The sequence below is a fragment of the Carassius gibelio genome, chromosome A16 (assembly GCF_023724105.1).
Source record: "Carassius gibelio isolate Cgi1373 ecotype wild population from Czech Republic chromosome A16, carGib1.2-hapl.c, whole genome shotgun sequence".
NCBI lineage: Eukaryota > Metazoa > Chordata > Actinopteri > Cypriniformes > Cyprinidae > Carassius > Carassius gibelio.
Window position 1 is genome coordinate 1,685,029 of NC_068386.1, and position 23,794 is coordinate 1,708,822.

The 23,794-nt window shown below is 32.6% G+C and overlaps 1 protein-coding gene across 2 annotated transcripts in view; it reads right to left on the minus strand.

Annotated features, from left to right (window-relative positions):
- LOC128030323 (mannosyl-oligosaccharide 1,2-alpha-mannosidase IA) overlaps positions 1-23,794 on the minus strand; it is a 197,445-nt gene that overhangs the window by 41,585 nt on the left and 132,066 nt on the right. For both annotated transcript variants that reach the window (XM_052617850.1, XM_052617849.1), the window contains exon 4: positions 9,374-9,454. In XM_052617850.1, coding sequence (XP_052473810.1) covers positions 9,374-9,454 — 81 coding nt within the window. The remainder of the gene's footprint in view (positions 1-9,373; positions 9,455-23,794) is intronic.

Sequence of the window (23,794 nt, forward strand, 5' to 3'; positions counted from 1 at the left end):
ACATCAAAGCCAGCTCACTTTAACTACAGGAAAAAATGGTGCTGTAGGAGCTGATCTCATTCAATTACGGTTTCTGTGATCCCTGAGAAATCCTCCAATGATGAAGCGACAGACAAGAGCTTAAAAACAACACGAGATGCAGCGAGGAGGGAGTTTCCTTCTGTGATCAGCCTCAAAAGAGCAAAGCAACTGTCTCATGGGACTGCTGCTACACCCATAGCTCCCTTCCACATGTTTAACCTTTACGAACGTGAAGTCGACTTCCCTCCAGCGACAAAATCCAGCAGTCACCGAGAGAGACTCTGTTCCTAACTCAAAGATCAGAGGCCATTTGTTGGTGCAAATTCTGCAAAAGACACCTTTAAGACATGCACAAAGAGTGTGAAATACATCTCTGCATCCTTAAGTGAAAATGCACATCCAGTGCACCATTTGGAATGGATTAATATAGGACTTTATTTGTATTTATTTAACATTAAATGTTAACACAATGTATAGAATCTCAAAACACACATCAGTAATGTTGACTGAAATGTGCACAAACAAAACAAAATATATAGGATCCATGCATTAAAAGTACCACAAATGCTACAATGATAAATAAATGCTTACATTTTATATCGATAATGATGCTATAAATTTGAATTTGGAGGATTAATTTGCTTAATTTTTGTATAAAAGTAAAACATTTTATATTATCACTCAATGTTTTTATTGTTAACTAAAAGTAAATAAAATCATTTCCATTAACTAAAATAAAGCATATATATATATATATATATATATATTAGATAGAAAACTTTTTAAAAAAAATTATATGACAATTTAATTTAAAATTTAAATAATGTAAAAAAAATATAAATAAATGCATAAATAAATTCTTAAATAATATATCACAAATGTTGCTAAAATTTGAATTTGGAGGATAAATATATAAAAAAAGAATTTTGTAATATTTTCACTTAACATCCAGTGTTGTTAACTAAAATTAAAACTTATTAAAAATAATTACAAATAATTTTCATTAATTGAAATAAAGCTAAAATAAAAAAAACATTAATATTAGATGGAAATTCAAAACAATTTAAATATTGTAACGGAAATTTGAAATTATGCTTTGGAAACTGAAATTAACTGAAATAACCGAAGAACTCGCAAACTGAAATAAAAACTGAAATATAAAAAATAACATCATATTACATCATAAAATTGCTATACCTAAAATGTAAATATATATAAAAAATAATTCAAACGATAAATAAATTCTAAAACAGCATATAGGTCATACTAAAATAACAGCGACAGCATTGCATAAATCCACCTAAATACCCCATCAGCTGATTAAAGAACCACTATATTTAACCAAACACATACATTTAATTTCACCCTGCCGATCTCACGAGGCATTAACGCATCTAAACAACAGTAGCATGCACAGATCACCAGGCTGGCTTTAATTTTCCCAGCACAGATGCCGTCTATTTATTAAGGCCTGTCGATCTGAGAGCATTAAAGCTCCATGAGGGACGTCCTCACTGCAAACCCCCATACCCAACACAACCATAAAACACATCATAACCATGCATTACACTCAATGGACAAACCATTAGCTAATGATGCTACACCAACTTGGTTTAATCTTACCGGTTATCCAGCTGTTCAATGCACATACCAAAAAAATGATAAATAGTATTTAAAAAATGGGTAACACTTTAGAATAAGGTTCCATTAGTTAATGTTAGTTAACTACTTTCGTTAACATGAACTAAGCAAGAACAATCCTTCTACAGCATTTATAAGTCTTAGTTCATGTTAATTTCAACATTTACTAATGCATTATTTAAATCAAAAGTTGTGCTTGTTAACATTAGTTAATACACTGTGAATTACCATGAACTAACAATGAATAACTGTATTTCCATTAACTAACATTAACGAAGATGAATAAATACAGTAATAAATGTATTATTCATTGTTTGTTCATGTTAATTAATACATTAACTAACATTAACTAATGGAACCTTATTCTAAAGTGTTACCAAAAAATGTAATGCTAAAAGTGTAGATAATAATTCACTAATTCACCTGCCAAAAACAGACATGCCTCATTTTAGAGTGAAAAGGCAAGATGCAAGTAATTAAATGTCATTTCGAGGGATGTGCAATATTATTCATTATTTAGCATTTAATTGATTAAGGCGTCCTGGCATTGTAACCTCTCCCACTATTAATGCAATGCTTTTACATGCTTAATTAATAGTCTTTGCAGATTCGTGTACGAAAACACACACACACTAAATTAGATTATTAAAAATGAGAGAGAAATTTCTGCTGTAGATCATGCAGGATCCTTAAGAGACACACATTAAGACGAAATGGGATGCAAGAAAATATGAATCTGTGATGACCATTAGATGCACGTTTGGGGAACGTTTTAGTTTAATATGCAATACACAATGTTTTTAAGATTGCTACTGTAAAGCATGCAGCACTCATATTTATTTAATGACATAGTTGCCTTCTGAAGTTTAATAAAAAACAAAGCTATATCACTATTTCTGTTTTTCCTTTCTAAATGCAAGACCTCTTGAAATGTCTTTTCTCATATCATTTAAGATACAAAATAATTTTATGACTTTCAATTTCATAAAACTTTTTTTTTTTTTTTAAGGGCTGTTTTTATTTGAAAACGTGCTCTTAAATAAATGTTACTATATTTGCACAATGTCAAAAAATTGCAAAAAATTCAATTTATTTTAAACTAATTAATTACAGTACATAATATAAACATCAACTTTAGCTAAAAATTACCCCCCTCCCCAAAAGATCATTTAAAGTTATTTTTATCATTTAAATGTACCGAGTAGACTTTACATTAAAACATGAAGTAGCTTTAAAAAAATTTTTTTTTGATTCAACGTCTCATAAATAAATAAATATATAAATGGGTATTAATCTTTAAAAAAAGTTTTTTTTACATCAAATATTCTAAATATAAAACTAAAACTGTCACTGAATCATTCATTCAAATATTTGATTCATTTGGTAAGAAACTGACTCTATGAATGAGTCACTGAATCACTGACTCACTCGATTCATTAAAAGACTGCTGATTCATTCAGTAACGAATCACCGCTGTGTTGAACATGATCAGAGATGCACAAAAGTTCTGCTGTGGCTATGATTGTCCCTAGTCGGCATGAAGTTTATCTTCTGTGCTTCTAAATATTGTTTGACGCTGCTCTCTCTGCCTGACAAATTCAGATGAAAACAAGATAGGATCAAAACGAGCAACATTTGTGCATCTGTTGCCTCTGCACCTGCTGTGGGGAGCACAGCTCTTAAACCTCGGTCCCGAGGCTGTCGTGAATTTTACGGTCAGTGGTGACCGAGCACCTCGCCTTCGTCCTGGACCCACAAATCAACATCAATCTGGCTTCTGCGGAAGGAAGGCTCAACTTTCTGGGAAAGCATTGATTGTGAGCACAGGCTTCTGGGATCGATAGCGCTCTCATTGTTTAAAGCAATGGCCTTTATCCCATAAACAGCATTTTCTGCAGAGGCGATCGAACATTATATGACCGTCTATGTAATAATGAGAGATGGGCAACTGAGCTCCAATCTGCAATGCTTTGCTGAAATTTGCATCCTTCCAGTGATTTTTGTTTCTGTAGATGGATAAAGGTCACTTTGCATAAATATAATACTTATTTTCTTTTAAAGAGGAACGTCTGAGGAACAAATTATGTTGAAATCAGAGATGCAGATGTAAAGATTACGTTATAAAATATTAAATATAAAACTAAAATCTCCAGTAAGTGGTGACAATTTACTGTTTTAATGAGTCATGGATTCATTCATTCAGTTGATTCATTCAAACAGCCGATTCATTTAGAAAGGAAACAATTGACTCTGAATGAGTCACTGAATTATTGACTCTTTGAAATGTTGTGTAAATTAACTAACTACAATAACAGCCTCTCAGAGAGCAATGAGTTAGTTTTCTGTCAATTTTTAACAGCTAGGAAAAACTCAGGAGTCAGGGATCTTGTTAGCATCCATTTTTCCTGAATATGACAGCGCATCACACATGCATCAACATTATATTGAGCTCAGTCTGAACACATGACCGTTTTTTTTGGGTCAATTACAGTACAGGCATTACATTACATCTCCTTCCTTTTTTTTTTTTTTTTTTTTTTACAAAAAAGCTATTTTGCAAAATATTATATAAAAAACTAAGGTGAAATAGAAAACAGACTGCACAAAAGTGCATGCATGAAAAATGCATTTTTTTTAAAAATAAAAATGCATTCTTGCAGGATTTCTAGATTACAGTGGTAGGATGTTGAAAACAAATACAGGTTGTCATGCGTTTATAACAGCTGGGAAATGTAAATAAAGCAGCGGGAAAGAAAGACGACGCTAAATTGAACAAGTCTTGTGAATTTAATGACTGTATCAATAATGCAGGACCGAGATGAACGGTTCATGATGTTTATTCAGGTCATCCTTGTGTCCTGAAAGGTTTGATTTGATCTCTGTAGCTCGACTGATAAAACATTTATGTAAAGACGGATCCCGCAGGCTGACAGAGGTGAAGGAATGACAAAGAGTCGATTGCTAATACCCTTCCGTCTGCAGTGATTTGATCTTCCGGCAATTCAAAGACAGGCAATTCCTCAGAGAAATAGGCTGTGGGCTTTTGACGTAACTGCCTTAACGGTTATATGCAGAATATTTCAAGATACTGCAGGTGCAGATTGGACAGGCTTTAATAATCCAGTTGCTCAAATAAATTGCATAGACAAGGATTGGACAAACCTCCAAGCTTTTGAGCTAAAATCAGAGAGCTACATCAGCAAAAGATGTAGCTGGTGCCACATTACGGTGCATAATAGTATATATATATATATTTGTACCTTTTGTAAGATTCAAAAACAGTTTTTGTTGATAAAATGATGAATAAAGAAACTGCATTCGAGGTGTTTTCGATTTAGTTTTTTATTCAATTTATGAAGCTGCTTTAAATTAAATCGCTATATATTTTACGTATCGTAGTTGTAAAACATTACAGTGTTAAGTACATTCAACTTCCTAATTTAAGAATTTCATAAATAGTTACAAAAATAGCAAGCAATATTAAGTTTGCGATTTTAAAGTAGAAAGACTGAAATGATATTTTATTAAAACTTTTTTCTCAATTATTTTCTACTATGTAGACAGTTTAAGTGAAAAAATATGTAACAGTTTTACCATTTATACAGACTTACCATTAACAGTTGTAACATTAAATTAAACATGAACTTTAAAGAGAAAGACAAACTGTATTTTCTTGTGAAATATACTCTATAACTTTTTTCTATTTTTAAACTTTCAAAAAACTTTTTTTCTCAATGTAGATAGTTTTACTGTATGTGTAATACTTTTTTCATTTAGTTATATTTATTTATTTATTTTTAAATACATACATTTTTTTTATTTATTTGAACTGATTTACCATTAATAAAAACACAGCATCCATTGTGTCCAATATATTTTCACTTGGAAACTCTTAAAGAAAATACTGAGTGTCCCATTGGTGATTAAACTTAACATGCATTTACAGTAACTCATAAATACAATCTTTTTGATGCGACATGAATGCACCATTAGTTTTGTTTAGCCAGTCTTTGGAGTATCGGCACAAATTGTGTCCACATGACAACTAATTTAAACAATTCGTCAAAAAAAAATAAACAAATCTTATGCAAAATTAATTTTGTTTTCCGGGAACGTTTATCTTGTTTTAAGGATGTTAAGTTGTTTTCAGACAAAGATACTGATTAAGAAAATATCATTTTGTACCGGCCACTGACATTAGCATGCAAGCACATGTACTGTAAATCATCAGCTCTGTGCACTTGCTAATTATAATTATACAATCTGCTCTACACTTCTGGGTCAGTTATGCATAGATGTGCATCAAGCCAAGGCAACTTATGAACAGTAATGTCAGTTTTACTTCATTCGGGTCACATGGTATATCCGCAGGATCTTACAGTATATTAGCACTATTGCTTTCACGTACAGAGGTAATGTAATATCCTTCGGTCTCATACTAACTAATGAGGGCAATGCAGCTGACTGATGTTCTGTTGATAATTGGAAAAAGAGATTTATCTGTAGCCATGACATGTTGGAACAGTTTACAGAGCGGAAAATTACAGCCCAGTCTGTCGATTTTGAGTACTTTGCATAAATTCACTGTTTTTTATAGTCATATATATGCATGATATATATGATGTGAGCCCTCAAATGAGTCTCGCTTGATGTTGAGTACATGCATATGAAGAAAACATGATTTAGGTCACCTTTACTGAGCAGCCGAGTGTGTAATGAACAATAATGTAGAGATCTTTATATGAAGACTGAATCTTTGGATGAGCATTACACTGATATTTCATTCACACAGCTTACATTGCATTTAGAAATTAAGACAAATTATAAAATGCATGTTTTTATTATTAATGACAATGTCCGCCAGTAGGGCATTTGGAAAAAATTACCTTTAAAAGTTAAATTAAATGAAAAATGTATTGTTCACTTGAGTCATATGGATGTCAATAGCTACTGCACCCATTTTTTTTTTTTTTTACTGCAGCCAAATAGTAGTGATGCAATTATTTTTAAATTGTGGCTAATACCGATAAGCCGATATTTATGTTCACGTTATGGTCAAGAACCGATAAACGGTTTATAAAATTCTAATACATCTAACCCCAAAATCAAAATGAATTTTATTTACAAATAATTCAAATTCAAACAAATTTTTACCTACAAATTTCTACTCTATAACATTTTTTTTATCTTGACAAAATATATAAATGACATTAATTATAAAAAAAATAAGATTTTAATTTCCATGACTTTTCAAAGTCTAGACATCATACTTTAAAATAAAAAAATAAAAATAAAAATAACAATAAAAAAGTTTGTCCAAGATCATGTGAACAAAGGTTCTTAAATAAAAAATTGTCATTGTCATTGTAAAGGAATTAAGAAACTCAATACCAATATATTTTAAACCTTGTTTTGTCCTATTTTGAATAATAAGATGATAATAACATAATTAGAAATGTATGCAACCTTGCAGTCTTTGCTGGAGAACCAAGTTTTAAGTGTGGGTTAGATGTCAGCAATGGAAATCTAAATGTAAACACCGGCTTAAATGAGCTTGAACAATCAAACTTTAGCTCACAAAAATCAATAACGGCTACTGATCTATTAAAAATCATGCAACCTTAAAAAAATAGTCAAGCTTTGGACACGTATCAGTGAATAATAATAATAAAACATTATTTTTTGAGTGTGTATTTTATTACAGGAGTCCCAGGCTGACTGAATTTAGAGTTTTAGACTAATGTCCATGACCGATACGATAGTGACTGTTATTTCCCCTCCTGAGAGAATCTCAACAAGAGCAACTCCTTCCCTTGAACAAATCGAGCTCTGCAGCTGTAAATCCTGCTGTTAGCTGCAGCCAGAGCCCTGTGATGTTTTCCTGAAAGCTCCTACCTCATGCTGTCGGCGATATTTACACACGCCTCCCTACCGTAGCCGTTTCACAAAAGTGGGTTTTCCAATCACCTACCCTTCACTGCGGGGGGCGTAACCCCCAGAAACTCAGGAAAGGAGACGGATGAGATAAATCTACATCCAGAACACACATGCATGATGGATTCCCAGTGTAGATGAATGCAGGGATACATCACTAGAAAACTGCAGAGCTCTACTGAGAGATTTATCAGGGACGTGGACAACAAACTCCATCTACAGTAAGAGCCGGAAGCAGATATCTGCTCAGATGTGCTAATGTTATGTCAAGTTACCACAAAGTTTGAAAAAACGTAAATGTAAGCCATGAAAAAGAAATAAAATAGATCCCTTCTCAATTAAATTAATCTGAAGAAAACTTGAGTTCAACCGATAATCGGTTTAACCAATACTTTTAGATATTTTCAACTTATGATTAGATTTATGCAAAGGTGGCAAACTCCCTTGACATTTTACATGTATGCATTTAGCAGACACTTTTATCCAAAGCAGAAGGTGAAAATTTAATTTTCACTTTATATTACTCTATTTTAAAACATTAGACTTTGTCAATTTATTTTGCCTATTTTTAATATTATTGTTGCTGCTGTAGTTGTTGTTATAAAAATGCTGTGTTTTTGTTGTGATATTAATATTAAATGAAACAAAAATTACATACAACCTGTCTGGTCATACTATATGAAATAATCTACTCTGATGTGCCAAAAGAATAGCTTCAAAATCATAAAAAAAAACAACTGGAAATCATCTTTAGTCAATTTAATTCAGCCTTTGTTTTTACTACAAGTAACAGGAAGAACATTTTTGTGGGAATATGTTAATTCTAGATAACAGCCTTTTTAGTACCATTTATATGCATTGTATATGTGGATTACATTTTATTATTATTGAGGTCTCAGTTACTGTATATAATGTTTGAATAAATCTTCAAATTCTGTCAAATTGGTTCAATTATGACAGCAAACATTTCAATTATATATTCATAATAACTATATGATTAGAAATCTGAAGGAAGCTCAAACCAATATTTGGTTTAACCGATATTTTACCGATATTTTAATATCTCCCTTGAAGTTATGCATATAGAGTAGCAGATGCTTTTATCCAAAGTGAAATAGCAACAACAAAAACGTTTTTATTTTTAAATTTCACATTTATACATGTTCTTAACATTAGACTCTTTTCTAGTAGTTTTGCTGCTGCTTCAGTTGTTTTTAATTTAAGAATTATGTTTTTATTGTTGTGATATGAAGATGAAATGAAATGAAATTAATTAAATATACAAATAAATAAATTACATACAAATCAGCATCGGTATTGGTTCTCAAAATAAATATCGGTCAGTCTATTAAAATACATGGCGAATGTCATATTTTACAAATGTATTCTTCTTATACAGTATGTTCCCATCTATCAAACAATTATATCCATAATGAGCATCTCAATGCTCAATGAAACATCAAGTCGACTCATCTTATGTGTATACTGTATGTAGCATGTGTGTCTACATCTGACACGGATCTATAAACACAGACGGATGGGCTCTGAAAACACTGAGCATCTGTCATCCTCTTTGACTAATTCTGACTGAAAATCAATATCCATTAGGCTGACTCACGACTCTGAGTGTCGCCTTTATTTTCAACTCTAATATGATGCCCTTGGCTTTCACGTGATCTCACTGTAACTCTTATGATTAAACATGAACTCCTGTTCCAACTAATTACATTAAACAAGTCAAAGTTAAGCGAGAAGAACAGATGAGATTGAATCTTACCTCAGCTCCTGTCAAGTAGTATGCAGAGAGAAGACCGCCGACGTAACGGATGTTCACCTCAAACAGCGACGCCTCTCCATTCTGCAGAAAACAAACAACATTAAGAGACTCATCTTTGTGCCTTAGCAATGTTACAAATGACATTAATTAATGTAGATAACATGCTGTATGGTAATATAGCCGGGTCATGGCTGTTTTAACCTTGTATTAGAGGAGAAAAAAACAAACAAACATAAATACATGAAATCTTACATCTTAACTTAAAGGGGCCACATTATGAGGAATTAAATTCCCCTTATTTATTTATATATTTATTTATTTTGAGAGAAGGCAGTTCATTCCACTAGATTTAGGACCTAAATGAAAGTATTTATGTATTTGAATTGCATTTAAAATGTCCATCCATTGGGATTACACAGTTTTAACATAATAAACGTAGTGTGATGCATATTTGTCAGTCATGCATAAATAAATAAAATGTACGATTTCTGTAATAAACTGAAAGTATACACAATAACTAAGTTTGTATGTGTATTAGTGGTTGACCGATATTGTTTTTTGACAGCTGATGCCGATATCTTGAAAAGCAGGGATGGCCGTCAGCCAATATAAAGCCGATATTTTAATTAATATTTAAGAAATTTTATGTAAACACTGTAACCAACAGAGCACTCAGTATTTTGAGAAATGTGTCTGCATTGGGAGTCATATTTTTTTTAAATAAAGCCAGCGTAACACTCATTTTACATACAGCACAAAGAGAAAATAAAATGAATATGATAGTGGACAAATGCATAAAGCGGAGAGAACTGGATTCAACTAAGTTTGCAAGGTTTGTAAATATTTAATGTTCATTAATCATTCTAAGTGTTGTTTAAATGATATAAATGCTAATTTGCTTAACGCTAACGGCAAACCAGATAGTTTTATAATGTTTACCTTTCTATTACTAATAATATAAAAGCAACCATTATAATACTTTCTGTATACATTAATTCCTTTGTTTAACCATTCTATCTGATTTTTGGACAGACTTCTCTCCATATTAGACAGAACTGTAAACGACGACAGAAAACAAGAGGGAGAATGCCGTTCTCAGCGCCTTCAAAATAAAAGTCCCACCCCGAACACATCAGCAAAGAAGAAAATCCTGATGCCGATATTTGAAAAATGCCAAATATCGGCCGATATATCGGTCTTGGCAATATATCAGTCGTCCACTAATATGTATCATCTCAAACATTTTAACTAATTGAACAATGCTTGTTCCTCAGCTAGACATATTTTAACCATGTTCATACTTTTCAGCTGAATAAATGTTTTCAAAAATGAACAGATTCTAAGCAATTTCAAGAAATGCATTTTGAATATATGATTATTTACATAAAATCCAATAAATTCAAATAGTTCATAATGAACTATTGCATTCTTACCTTACTGACAAATATGCATCACAAATAGATGGAACATTTATATGCAATTTAAACAAAAATCCTAAATATATGGCTACATTTTTGTTAAACTAAAATTGTAATGGTCAGAAAGAGTGTAAGTGAAAATAGTGAAAATAGTCAAGGACAACTAAACTATTACTGTTACAATAATAAAAATGCACAACCGCTTTAAAGTACACGGACATCTCAAAGAGTGATTTCCTGGATCCATGCAGCCGGACTGAGAGGGCAGACCGTTATTAAGCACTTTTAGACACTGGTTCCTGCTGCTGTGAGTCAAAGAAGGCTATTGATTTATGAAGAGCATGTGAATAATAGCAATTGTGCAATATGGACTATTCTCAGCAAGACCACTATGAATTGTTTTTCCTATTGCAAATCAAATCTCAAAATGATTAGATTTAAAGTCACTCATATCAAAGTGGTTTAAGGTACTAGCCTATAAGCTGACAGGCTGGCATTTTTTAAAGGAACAGTTCAACCCCAAAATAGGAAACAATATTATTTTATAGACACAAAAGAAAAACTATTACCTTTTTTTTTTTGTCTAATGAAAGTTTGTAAATGCTCTGGTTTTTGTCCACGTTCGTGTACATGAACAAATGAACAAATAGTGCTTCAACTCGCCAAAGGGGGAGGAGCCAACTACTACATAAGTCTGCTTACAGCTCTATTCGTCAAAATCTTTCGACAGTCAGCAACAATGATATACATTTTAGCTTCATGCTATCACCCTCATGCATGTTTACATAAACTCAAACTTTTAAAAACATGTTTTTTTAATGCAGTGGCCTACAATAGAGACCATTAAGATAAGAGGAGTTAAAGGACGAGGATAAAATATGTCAGCATAATTACGATCACTTGAGTTTGCAAGGAGTTGAGGTGACGAGAGTCCTTATTGACTTGCAGCCACTTACAGGATGGAAGCAGAAACCTCTGGAGTAGATAAGAGAATTATAGCAGAGAACCATAGAGGCTAATCACCTCTTCAATCCATTCAGTGATGCTCTGATCAACAGCACACTTAAATCACACTCACATCCGATATCTAAAGAGGCTTCCAGCTCCATTTGTGTCACAGCAGAATGACAGCAGAGATCTATCACAGCCAGCTTCAGAGCGCCAAAAGAGGGAGGACTATCCAGAAAACACAAGACTGTGAGCCAAATGAAAGTAATCCCAACTCACACAGAGAGTATTTCAGCTGCTGAACAATTCACACCGGCAAAAAAAAGAGAGCATGCTTGAGGAAAGCACGTTAAACTCAATGAATTAAGAGAGGCTTTAACAGGATTATCCTGTAAGATATCAGACAAATCCCAAGCTACAACACTTAAGCAGGTATTTGTGGGCAAATATGTTTGTGTATGCAAGTGTATTTCCACAAATACTGAATGGTTCTCACTCTACATTCTGTAATGTAGCAGTGTTTATAAAATAAAAGAGTAATTCAATAATAAAGAAAGAGTTCACCAAAAAATACAAATTTGCTGTAGTTGTACTCACGCCATTCAAGATGCAGGTGAGTTTGTTTCTTCATCAGATTTGGAGAAATGTAGCATTGCATTACTTTCTCACAAATGGATGCCCTGCAGTGAATGGGTGCCGTCAGAATGAGAGTCCAAACAGTATATAATTTATACTGACATAATGTTAACTGATGGACTGGAGTGCTGTGGATTATTGTGATGTTTTTATCAGACTCTCATTCTGACGGCACCCATTCACTGCAGAGCATCCATTTGTGAACAAGTCATGATTTGCTACATTTCTCCAAATCTATCCATCTTGGATGGCCTGAAGGTGAGCACAGTCAGCAAATGTTCTTTCTTTCTGTCCTTTTTCTCCACAGCTATAGGCCTTTGTTGGAAAACCTGAGGGAACATAATCCACCAGACTTTTCTTTAACCTGCCCATTGCCATTCGCTTCTGTGCTCCATAATAGCAGGGTGGTTTCAATCAGGTGCGTTGCGTTATTGTAACCGCCGGACCTCTGAGCTGCGGTGTGGTCATGGGTAATGGCTGCACTGTCAAACTAATGGCTCCAAATTAGCATATTAATTCCTGCACTTTTGGCAGCGGTGCACAAGGAAGACTCCTGTAGAGATGCTATTGTTAGTGGAGTTCACTCAGATAACGAATAAAATTACTGTGGCTAAAAATACAACACGCTGAAAGCTCCTACAAAGGTTCAGGTTCACAACCGCTGTTGTGCACACATTTACACAATGTGCTTCCCGGTTTGGTTTGGAAGAGAGATAATGTGCTAAAATGATTAGCCACGAGAGGATCTGTTGTGTGTAGAGAAAGTCTGTTCGCAGGAAACTCAGAGTTGGTACTATTTCTTCAGCACATAACTCATTATTTGATCAAACTGACAAATAATACAAAATATATAATTTCTTATTTCCAAGACTGTTTCCATTTCAATGCATGACTTTGAGGTGGAAATAAATATACATAGGTAATATTGACTAATTAAGAAAGTTTATTTTGATGTCCGGAATATAATAAATACAAAATACAAAAAGTACTATTAAAATAAACTATAGGATTTATTGTTTAATAATATGCATGTAAATAAATAAATATTTAATTATGCAAATGTATTCTGATATTTAAAATACATCTTTTTACTCTAATTGCACATAGTACTCAAAATGTGGAGGCGGGGCCTCATTTGCATATTCATATCAGTATATGTTAAACGAGGAGAGGGTGTGGAGTTACATTCAAGCCATTTTAAAGAATGAGGAAACTATTTTCATGGGAAAATTTTTTACATTTTTCATTTTGAGTATCAAAGATTAGTTTGAAGGGCTAAAATTTAAAAAAAGAAAAGTTCCAAAAGGGTTCAGCTGAAGCGATAGCGATGTAGAAGATAATGCATTTTTGGTTCTCCAAAGAACCATTTTATGTTCTTTGTTTGAAGATCATTTTGAATATTTTAAAGAACCATTTTCCACAAAAAAACAACAAAAAAAACTGAAATTTTACTTGAAAATTCATGGTTGTTCATGCAATCAATTTACAGTAAGTGTAGCAGGAACTGCATTAGTGATCATCAATGCATATATCAAACTCAGAATACTGCTATTTGTTTTATAATATGCCTGTAGCATTGGGAACATCATGGAAATACCAGTTCACTTTAAATGAATGAGCGTCTTCATTCATGTGGGTTCGACATCTTCAGTGGCTCCAGCATTAGAAGATCTGGCCACAGACAGCATGAGTGATGCTCTCATCTGGTCGTTCTTTGGAGGCTGATTCCCATCACTTTCGGGTCACCTTCACTTAAAGAGCTCATTCCTCACCGACAGCCTGGAGATCTTCAGAGACTCTCATTTATTTAGACAGAGTTGGAACACAGATGGATCCATTATGTTGAGGGTATCAAGAGGCTACTTTGAGAAGAACATTTCAACTTGTTGAGTGTGTAGTGCTTTTTAAAGTGAAACCGTGCAAACTAAACCAAACACCGCAGAGGTGTGAAGTAGAATAATGCACTTTATTATTACACTTAAAATAAATCTTACAACACACACAAGCACTTATAAATAATAATAATAAACTTTATTTTCTATAGCCCCTTTAAATGTACTGTAGATCTCAAAGCGATGAACAAAAACAAATAATACTCTATATAAAATAATACAATAAGCAAAAATATATAAAAAAATGTTTAATAAAAAGCTACCCTAAAAAAAAAAAGAGTTTTAAGGCGAGATTTAAAAATGGTAAGAGTTTTAGCTTGCATTATCTCAATAGGTAAAGATATATATTAGTATTATATCATAAATGTAATATTATAATATATTTTAACACTAGATTTAATTTTAATAAATAAATAAATAAATATAAAAATATTATATATATATATATATATATATATATATATATATATATATATATATATATATATATATATATATATATATATATATATATATATAATATATTATAGTATTTATTAAGTATTTGTTTAATTTATATATTTTTCTATATGAATAAACATTTCCAAAACAATGGTCGCTCTGGTTCCTGAACAATACAATGTGATGAACAATGAATCTCGTCTGGACAGTCTTCTGGATAGGTTTCAAGCCTATACACTTAATGCTTCCTGGCAAATTAAAAGACAAGGTTGATAATTAAGACAGACCCACCAGAGTAATTAGAACCAATTACAGCCGATCATCCTCCTCGCCAATCTCTCTCTCTCTCTCTCTCTCTCTCTCTCTACATTACATTCACCCATCAATAACAACAGCGAGTGCAAGAGAAAATCATTACTAGCAGTGACTCTATGCTTCCCGCTGCAGTCGTTCAGCCCTTAGAGTCTGATATTTGTGAGTGTGCCCTACTTCCACATTCAATAGAAAACATGTCAACAGGAGAAATGGTGCAGGACTTGGTTTTTATTTTAACAGAGCACAGCAGAGACCGAGCGCTTGTTCAGAGGCATCACTTTCATTCGTTTCCTTCACAAAAACTCTAATCCTGAACCAAAGCAATCCAATCACATCACAAACTATGACCGAAAACAAAAATACATGTAAAAAATAGGAAATAAGAGCAACATACAAGATTTCTTTTCTTTTTTTTTTTTTTGAGGGAATGAACTACAATTCAATTAAGGACTGAGAATGAAAAAAAATCAATGGAAAAAAAACTATTTTGAAAGTAATATTGATGGATGGATGGATGGATTGAATGAAAGAATGATGGATGGATGAAAGGAATGATATAATGATGGATGGATGAATGGAATGATACAATGATGGATGGATGAATGGAATGATACAATGATGGATGGATGGATGGAATGATATAATGATGGATGGAACGAAAGAATGATATAATGATGGATGGAATGATATAATGATGGATGGATGAATGGAATGATACAATGATGGATGGAATGATACAATGATGGATGAATGAATGGAATGATACAATGATGGATGGAACGAAAGAATGATGGATGGATGAATGGAATGATATAATGATGGATGGATGGATGGAATGATATAATGATGGATGGATGAATAGAATGATATAATGATGGATGGATGGATGGAATGATACAATGATGGATGGATGGAATGATACAATGATGGATGGATGGAATGATACAATGATGGATGGATGGATGGAATGATACAATGATGGATGGAACGAAAGAATGATGGATGGATGAATGGAATGATACAATGATGGATGGATGGATGGAATGATATAATGATGGATGGATGGATGGAATGATACAATGATGGATGGATGGAATGATATAATGATGGATGGATGAATGGAATGATACAATGATGGATGGATGGATGGATGGATGGAATAGAAAATGTATTAATTAATTGTGTAAATAATATGCAACATGATCTCATGATTAGTATTTTTACCACATTGAAACATACAATATTTATGTATTGACAGCATCTAATATTTAAATTATTTATGTTTGAGCCTAAAAGACATAATGTACAAATCCTTATATGAATATGAAAATCGTGGCATTAATATTTAGATTTTAATGTATTCAGTTGCCATATAGTTTTTTTGTTGTTGTTGTTTTATTACATTTTTGCAATAAATTATTGTGATTGCATAAATATGAAACATATTTTTAAGAAATGACCAGACAGAACACGGATTTAGAGGTATAATTTGTTTTGGTCTATTATTATCTGTTATTAAAATCGTCCAACATATTTCTGTCTGTTACTATGAAATTGTTATGTTTATGTATCAAAAAAATGGTCAAAGTGCACATAATAATGTTTTCAGTTTAGATGTTGTCAGTACATGAATATTGTCCATTTCAGCATCTTTCCAAATGTTGTACCTGGTAAACGTTAGATACTAACATATATCCTATATATTTGACGGGACTGGACTCTGAATATACGTCTGCTAGATGAGTCATCAATAGTTCTGGTGTGTTTTCCTCCGAGAGATGCTCAAATGTGTCGTTCAGATCCACACAAGCACAAACTCTCTCAACTTTCATGATTTACACTTTTCTCCAATATCGATTTTTCCCTCACCTTGCAGTCGAGCTTCGAGGAGGACGCAGGCGTGGGCCAGATGATTTTGTATATTTATATCTTTTAGTTTCAGGTCACCTTCATCAATCATGTATTCCCTTTATTAAAAGAAATTATTCCCAGCCAGCAGAACCACCTTTTTGACTATGGCATGAATTATTAATACATTGAAACTGGAAAGGCTCAAGTCTGGTGAGAAATGTGCATTATAACCATAAAAACACAGAATATCTGAACTGAGAATGAAGAGACACATCTGATCTTGAGAAATGCTCATGTCTGATATTTAATCTGAATGTTACTGACTTCATGAACATTTTTTGGTTATTATCAGGGACCTTAAAAAAATATTATTTAAATGTATATATATATAAACAAGTATTCATATGTACACTGTAAAAACGAACAGTGAAATTAATCAAATGAAATTAGTTAATTGCACTCAAATAATAACGAAAGTTCATTGGACTTAATTTAAATAAGTTCTGTTAACTCAAAAATTTGTTGTAGTGAGGAGAACTTAAAATGATTGTGTTTTCTAGTTCCCAGCATGCTTTGCATCAGAAAACAAGGAAAATAAATTTAGAAATTAAGTGTTGTTTTGTGTGTTTTTACACAAGATTAACATAGAGGGACATAAGTTAATACATAAATGTTGTGTTATATTAGATTTTACAAAGGTTTATGTTATGTTGGATTTGTAGTGTTACCTTTGTGGTGAAGAGTAGAGCCTGTGGTTAGACTGAGGATGGACAGCAAAAGCCTAATTTTGAGTGTATTTCCCACATTATAGGAGTTGAAAAATAGATAAAATTATGAGTGAATGACTCCCTAATTATAAGTTCAGAAATATAATTATTTAAGATAACTCTGAGATAATTTAAGGCAAAATATTTTTTGAGTTCTGTGAACTTATCAGGGTTTACAGTGTATTTAAATGTGTTGTCCTGCCACAAATACATGTATTGATGTTTGCATAGACACTGAAACATAACAAATGTATGTATTCAAAAGCATTGAACACTTAAATTATTTAAATATGAGCAACTTTAAAGACATACAAGTGAACAAATCCTTATTTACAAATATTATATTTAGATTTTAGTGTACTCAGTTGTCAGTTACACTGTTTTTTTATTTTATTTTTATGTTTTTGCAATCAGTTTTTCTAAGTGCACTTGTCTGTCTGTCTGTCTGTCTGTCATGTTTTATTATCCTGTTATTTTTTTTTTTTTATGATTATGGTTAGATTTAAAGCTAAGAGTTTGCATTAGTGACTCAAAATATATTTGTATTGCAATTATGTTCTTAAAATTGTCATTGAAGGCCTACATATCTTTGTCCATTAGTTTTTATAAATTATTTCTACATATTCTTTATTATTCTTGATTTTACATCAAGCTTTTTCTTTTTTAAGTTGCACTTTTAGCTTTTTATGATAAATTCATAATTTATTTAACGATTCTTTGGCTGTAGATTCATAATCATGTTTTAGATGTTGTCAGTACATCAAAATCCAGCCAGATATATTTTTTTGGTTTTGTAAACAGTGTTTGATCCGTGCAGATTTCTCTCCTGATTCAGACCAATCAGACACTTTTTCACGGGTTAAAGCGTCATTATGGATTATTAACTCTTATTTTAGCTGGATTTAACAGTGTCTGAATGATGTGGATTGTTTTTATCAGCTGTTTGGACTCCCATTCTGATGGCACCCATTCACTGCAGGACATCCATTGATGCTTCATCCACATCTGTTGAAGAAACAAACTAATCTACATCTTGGATGGTCTGAGGCTGAGTATATTGTTGTCTGAACTATTCCTTTCAGTGTAAACGGAGCCTATGATGCATCTGATGTCATTTGCTACAAAATCTCCAGCGCGTCGACGTGTAATGACGAATTAATTAAATTCACAAGCAAACAAACCAGCGATAGCCACATTCCATAGTCAGTTCACACTTCAGCCGTCGAGAGGATTCTGCTGTGCGACAGACAACCGAGGATCAGATTCAACTTCATCAAGATCAAATTGAAATTCATTAAACTGCAATCTGGAAGACTAATTGTACTATAAAGAAATAAACTGAAGTCTGAAAGGTGAGGAGAGATTTTGAACACACATTTATTTGTCGCAGGGGCCTGACGCCTGCGGTGTGATTTACTCATGGCTCTGTCATCAGAGTATTGTTTGGTTGTTAAACTTTAGTGTTGTAAAACTGATACAAGCTGCAAAGGTTTGCTGGAAGCTGCTTTAGGGCTTCACTTCAGAACTGCCTTTAAACTCTGAGTTAATAAACACTTATTCAAATCTGACTCGCCGGAGAACCTACTGATTCACTGCTCAATATCAACCCTTAGTTGAAGTCACTGACTGCTTTTTTGGGGGGATTAATCTCATTTATTCTGTCAATACCTACTAATTTCAAACATAATACAGTACAGTCGTTGTAAAAAAAAAAACTCCCTTAGATCAGCATGACTTTAACAACTATAGACCCATCTCTAAACTGTTTTTCATCTCCAAAGTTCTGGAAAAGGTTGTTTACCATCAGATATCTTCATACCTGAGTGCTTTTAGTATTTTTGACAAATTTCAGACTGGTTTCAGGGAACTACATAGTACTGAATCAGCTTTGTTGAAGGTTTTAAATGGCATCTTACTCACTCTGGATGCAGATTGTGGCTGTATATTCGTTTTGCTTGATTTGAGTGCAGAATTTGACGCTGTAGATCATAATATTCTTTTACACAGACTAGAAAATGTAGCTGGGCTTCGAGGCTCTGTGCTGGAGTGGTTTGCCTGTTATCTCAAAGGTAGAAAGTTTTCTGTCAAAAAAGGGAATGGTTTTCCTTCCCATGCCCAAATACATCACGGTGTACCCCAGGGCTCTATCCTGGGTCCTCTTTTGTTTGCATTATGTATGCTTCCACTTGGTCATATTATACAGAAACACAATTAATCTTACCACTTTTATGCTGATGACACACAGGTCTACTTTCCTATTAAAAATAATAATGGTTCTTTGTCTGGCCTTTTTGACTGCCTGTGTGACTAAAAATGTTGGATGGACACGCACTTCCTTCAGCTAAACAATGACAAACTGAAATTGTTATCTTCGCCTCACCAGATAGGACCTGTAGTCCTAGTCTAGTTAATCATTTTGGTTCTTTATCCTCAAATGTTCATGACTGTGTCAAAAATCTTGGTGTCATTTTTTATTCTAATTTGAATTTCAATAAGCAGATTAGTTCTATTGTTAATAGTAATTTCTTTCAGCTAAGATTTATTACCAAAATCAAGATGATGCTCGCTAAGAAAGATCTTGAAACTGTTATTCATGCATTTATTTCCTCAAAGTTGGCTTATTGTAACTCTTTATATACTTCTGTTTCTACTTTTATCTTCATTAAAAACTTATATGTATTCTTTATGTTTTGAATTGATGGCGTTTATATTTTTTACATGTTTTCAAGGTTTTGATCAACTGTGTTAATTCTGTTTTAGTATCGTTTTAATTTTAATACCACTGTACAGCACTTTGGTTGCAACTTATGCTGTTTTGAAATGTGCACTATAAATTAATAAACTTAACTAAACTAAATAACATATTCTGTCAAAAATCATGTCTAGGCCACATTACACCTGGAATTATTTACAGATTTAACAAAAATGAAACCTACTTGTGATAATCTTTTTAATTACAGTAATTTCATTCATATCATGAAAATTAGGAGGTAAAATATGAAATAAAATCATGTCACAGTCAGTAGCATTTTAGCATCATTGCGATGCTATTATAGTTTGGATTTTGATTTTTTTAATATATATATATATATATATATATATATATATATATATATATATATATATATATATATATATTGTTTTCATTAATATTCATTATTTAGTTTTTAATGTTTATGTAGTTTTTAATAAATGTATTATATAATTTGTAAAAATTTATTAATGAGATTTTCTTTGCATTATGATAATGATAATGGGGGGTTAAATTGCATCAGTCATGTGTCATTGCAATTGTAATTTTTTATTAATATTTGTGTTTTCATTTTAATTGAGTAATTTTCATTTGTTGTGCTTTTGTCATTTTTACTTATATAGTAAGTTAATTACACACATATCGTTTTTAATCATTATTTCAGTTTTAGATTTTTTTGGGGACATAGTTAAGTACTTTGTTAAACTAAATTAAAATGAGAAATAAAATAATTTTTTTATATATATTTAAAATAATAATTTTTGTTTCAAATTCAGGAGTTTCAGTATTATTTTCAGGTTTTTTTTAAGGTGCAGTTCACTAAAATAACATTAAATAAAATAATATTAATAAAAAGCTATTATTGTTATTCTTCATTCTGTTGCACATGGATGTAATGAATGAATTAAAAAAGGAAGGCAGTGGCATTTAGACTGAGGGAACGTGTTAAGAAATCAATATCAGTCTACGATTTCCCAATTGGTGCACGTTTATTATCACCAACTATTTACTCTATCGAACCAAAACTGTGACCACAGATTCATGAAAAATCAGAACACACACTCTCTCTCAGTTAGCTTTGCATGGAGATCTGCACTGGCAAACCCCATCAGTTTCTATCTCTCTCCCTCAGATGACGCCCAGGAGAGACTCTCAGCGAGGAAGTCTCTATTCAAGAGCTCAAAGAGCATGCTAATTATCCGCCCTCTTATTTTGACTCTTGAAAGTATGCGTATCTTCCCGTGAAATATAATTTGCGCTCCATGGTTTGATAAGCAATAATGTCAAATGCTCATTCAGAATCAAATCTCTGAAAATGTCAACCGTGTCCATGCAGAAACGCACTTGACGCCTGTCATCTGCTCCTGGAGTGAATGAACTCCAGGTCTCAGAAGCGTGGAGTATTCAAGACTAATTGGCCCTTCACTAAGCTCCGCCCACTCAGTTACTGTCAATCATTCAGATAAGCTGTACAGGACGTCTCATAGGAGCCAGCTGGAGATTTTTAGAGGCTTTCACTACAAAAAACAGTGAATTTAGAGAGTTACTTGATTAAGAAACCGTGAGAATGTGAATTAGAATCAAAATGATCATTTGAAAGTTATCGTAGATGACAGTGTTGATATTTTTAACTAATACTAAAACAATTTAAAAATTATTTTGCGTAATCGAAATGACGCTGAAATAAAATGTAAATATTAGATGAAAAAACATTAAATTAAATTAGAAATTTGACAACTGAAATATTGTAAGTCTTACAAGTTGAAGTAAAAATAATGTTTGTTTACCGTATTAAATAAAGATTATTATTATTTATAATATAATATAGTTTGCATTTTGGAAAGGCAATTTGTTATTTTTAGCAGCATATGACTCCTTTAAACTTTGTATAACCAAGAAAAAAAAGGTTTTAATCCATAAAAAAAGACACTGTAGATTTGTAATGTTTCAAAAACGTGTTCCTAACTTAATGGGAGCTTTAGAAAAACACCAGAACAGATTTTTCTGTTAGGTGTTAAGCGAAGTGTTGAGTCACCTTGGAAAAAAGTGCCAATCATGTTAACGAGCTGAAGATGCAGAGCCAACCGCTCCAAACTTTAATCAACTCTGTCATCGGCCGCCATCAGAGTCGCCAACAAGCCATCGCGTTTCTGAAAGACTGAATAGGGCAATCAAATCAGAGTCGGTAATAAGAAAATGCTTCTTGGAGAGCAGAAATTCCCTCCAATTACCCTTTGTGTTGAGATTGTGATTGGCTGATTTGAAGCGAGCGGCGGTGAATCACATCAGCAGCGAAGAATGGAACTAATCAGATTAGCATCCCGCGGTATCAACACTGACATTAGGATTCTGCTCGGTTTGTGTTCGGCTCGAAACCCTAAAAAGTCATTCCTCTGAATACATTTCTACTCCAACCTCAAGATAAACGCTCTCGACAGCGTCCTGCCCGCTCGGCCTCACGCTAACGCTAGGATTAACCTGCAATTGCTCATTCCAGCCCACGCCGGTGTGAAATACACGGAGTCATTCTGCTCACGGACGCCAGCTATTCAGAAGACAAATCTCACTGTCGTTCTACAAGATCCGGGCTGCATCGCATTTGACTGGCTGGATCTGGAAAGTCATTCGTTCTTCCTCTCGTCTGACCCGATCGCAACCCTCAATCTTGCTATTCCCGTCGCACAGATCCATCAGGCATCTGGCTACACGCTTAGACTGCAGACTGAGTTCCACACACACATACATATTTATGTATTTATGTGTCTGATTGGTATCGAAGGAGTGAGTGAAGAAACAGATGAAGTGCTGAGGTGTGGATTTCTGCTCTCTCGTGATTCTGGGAGTGAAAGGTGAAGTACCAGAATAAATTTCAGTTTTTAGTAATTTTCTACATTATTAACATCATATAACACCAGTTCAACAAATTAGAAATCTGTAAATTGTGTTTGAGACAAAGTTTGGAAAGGTTGAAAAGTATCTGCACTATGATGAACGAACAAACAAACGAATAAACAATTAATTTAAACAATATTATGTCTAAATTTACTCAAAATATTTGCATAAAATTTTAAGCATTTCATACATTCTCTGCTCAGAAATATGAATAAATAAAATAATTATAAAATAAACAATATTTAGAATATATTAGTGTATATTGATATTTGAATTACTTACATTTTTCTATTTAAAATACTAAACATACTAAACACTAAACATATGTACTAAATATTATGAAATAATATTTGAACAACATCTTAAGTAATTTGTTAAAATATTTTCCTCTGTAATGAATAAATTAATTATTAAAATTAACAATATTCTGTCAAAATTCACTCAACATACTAAATAAATAATATCTGAACCATATTTGAATTAGTTGAATCTTTTTCAGATAGACAAAA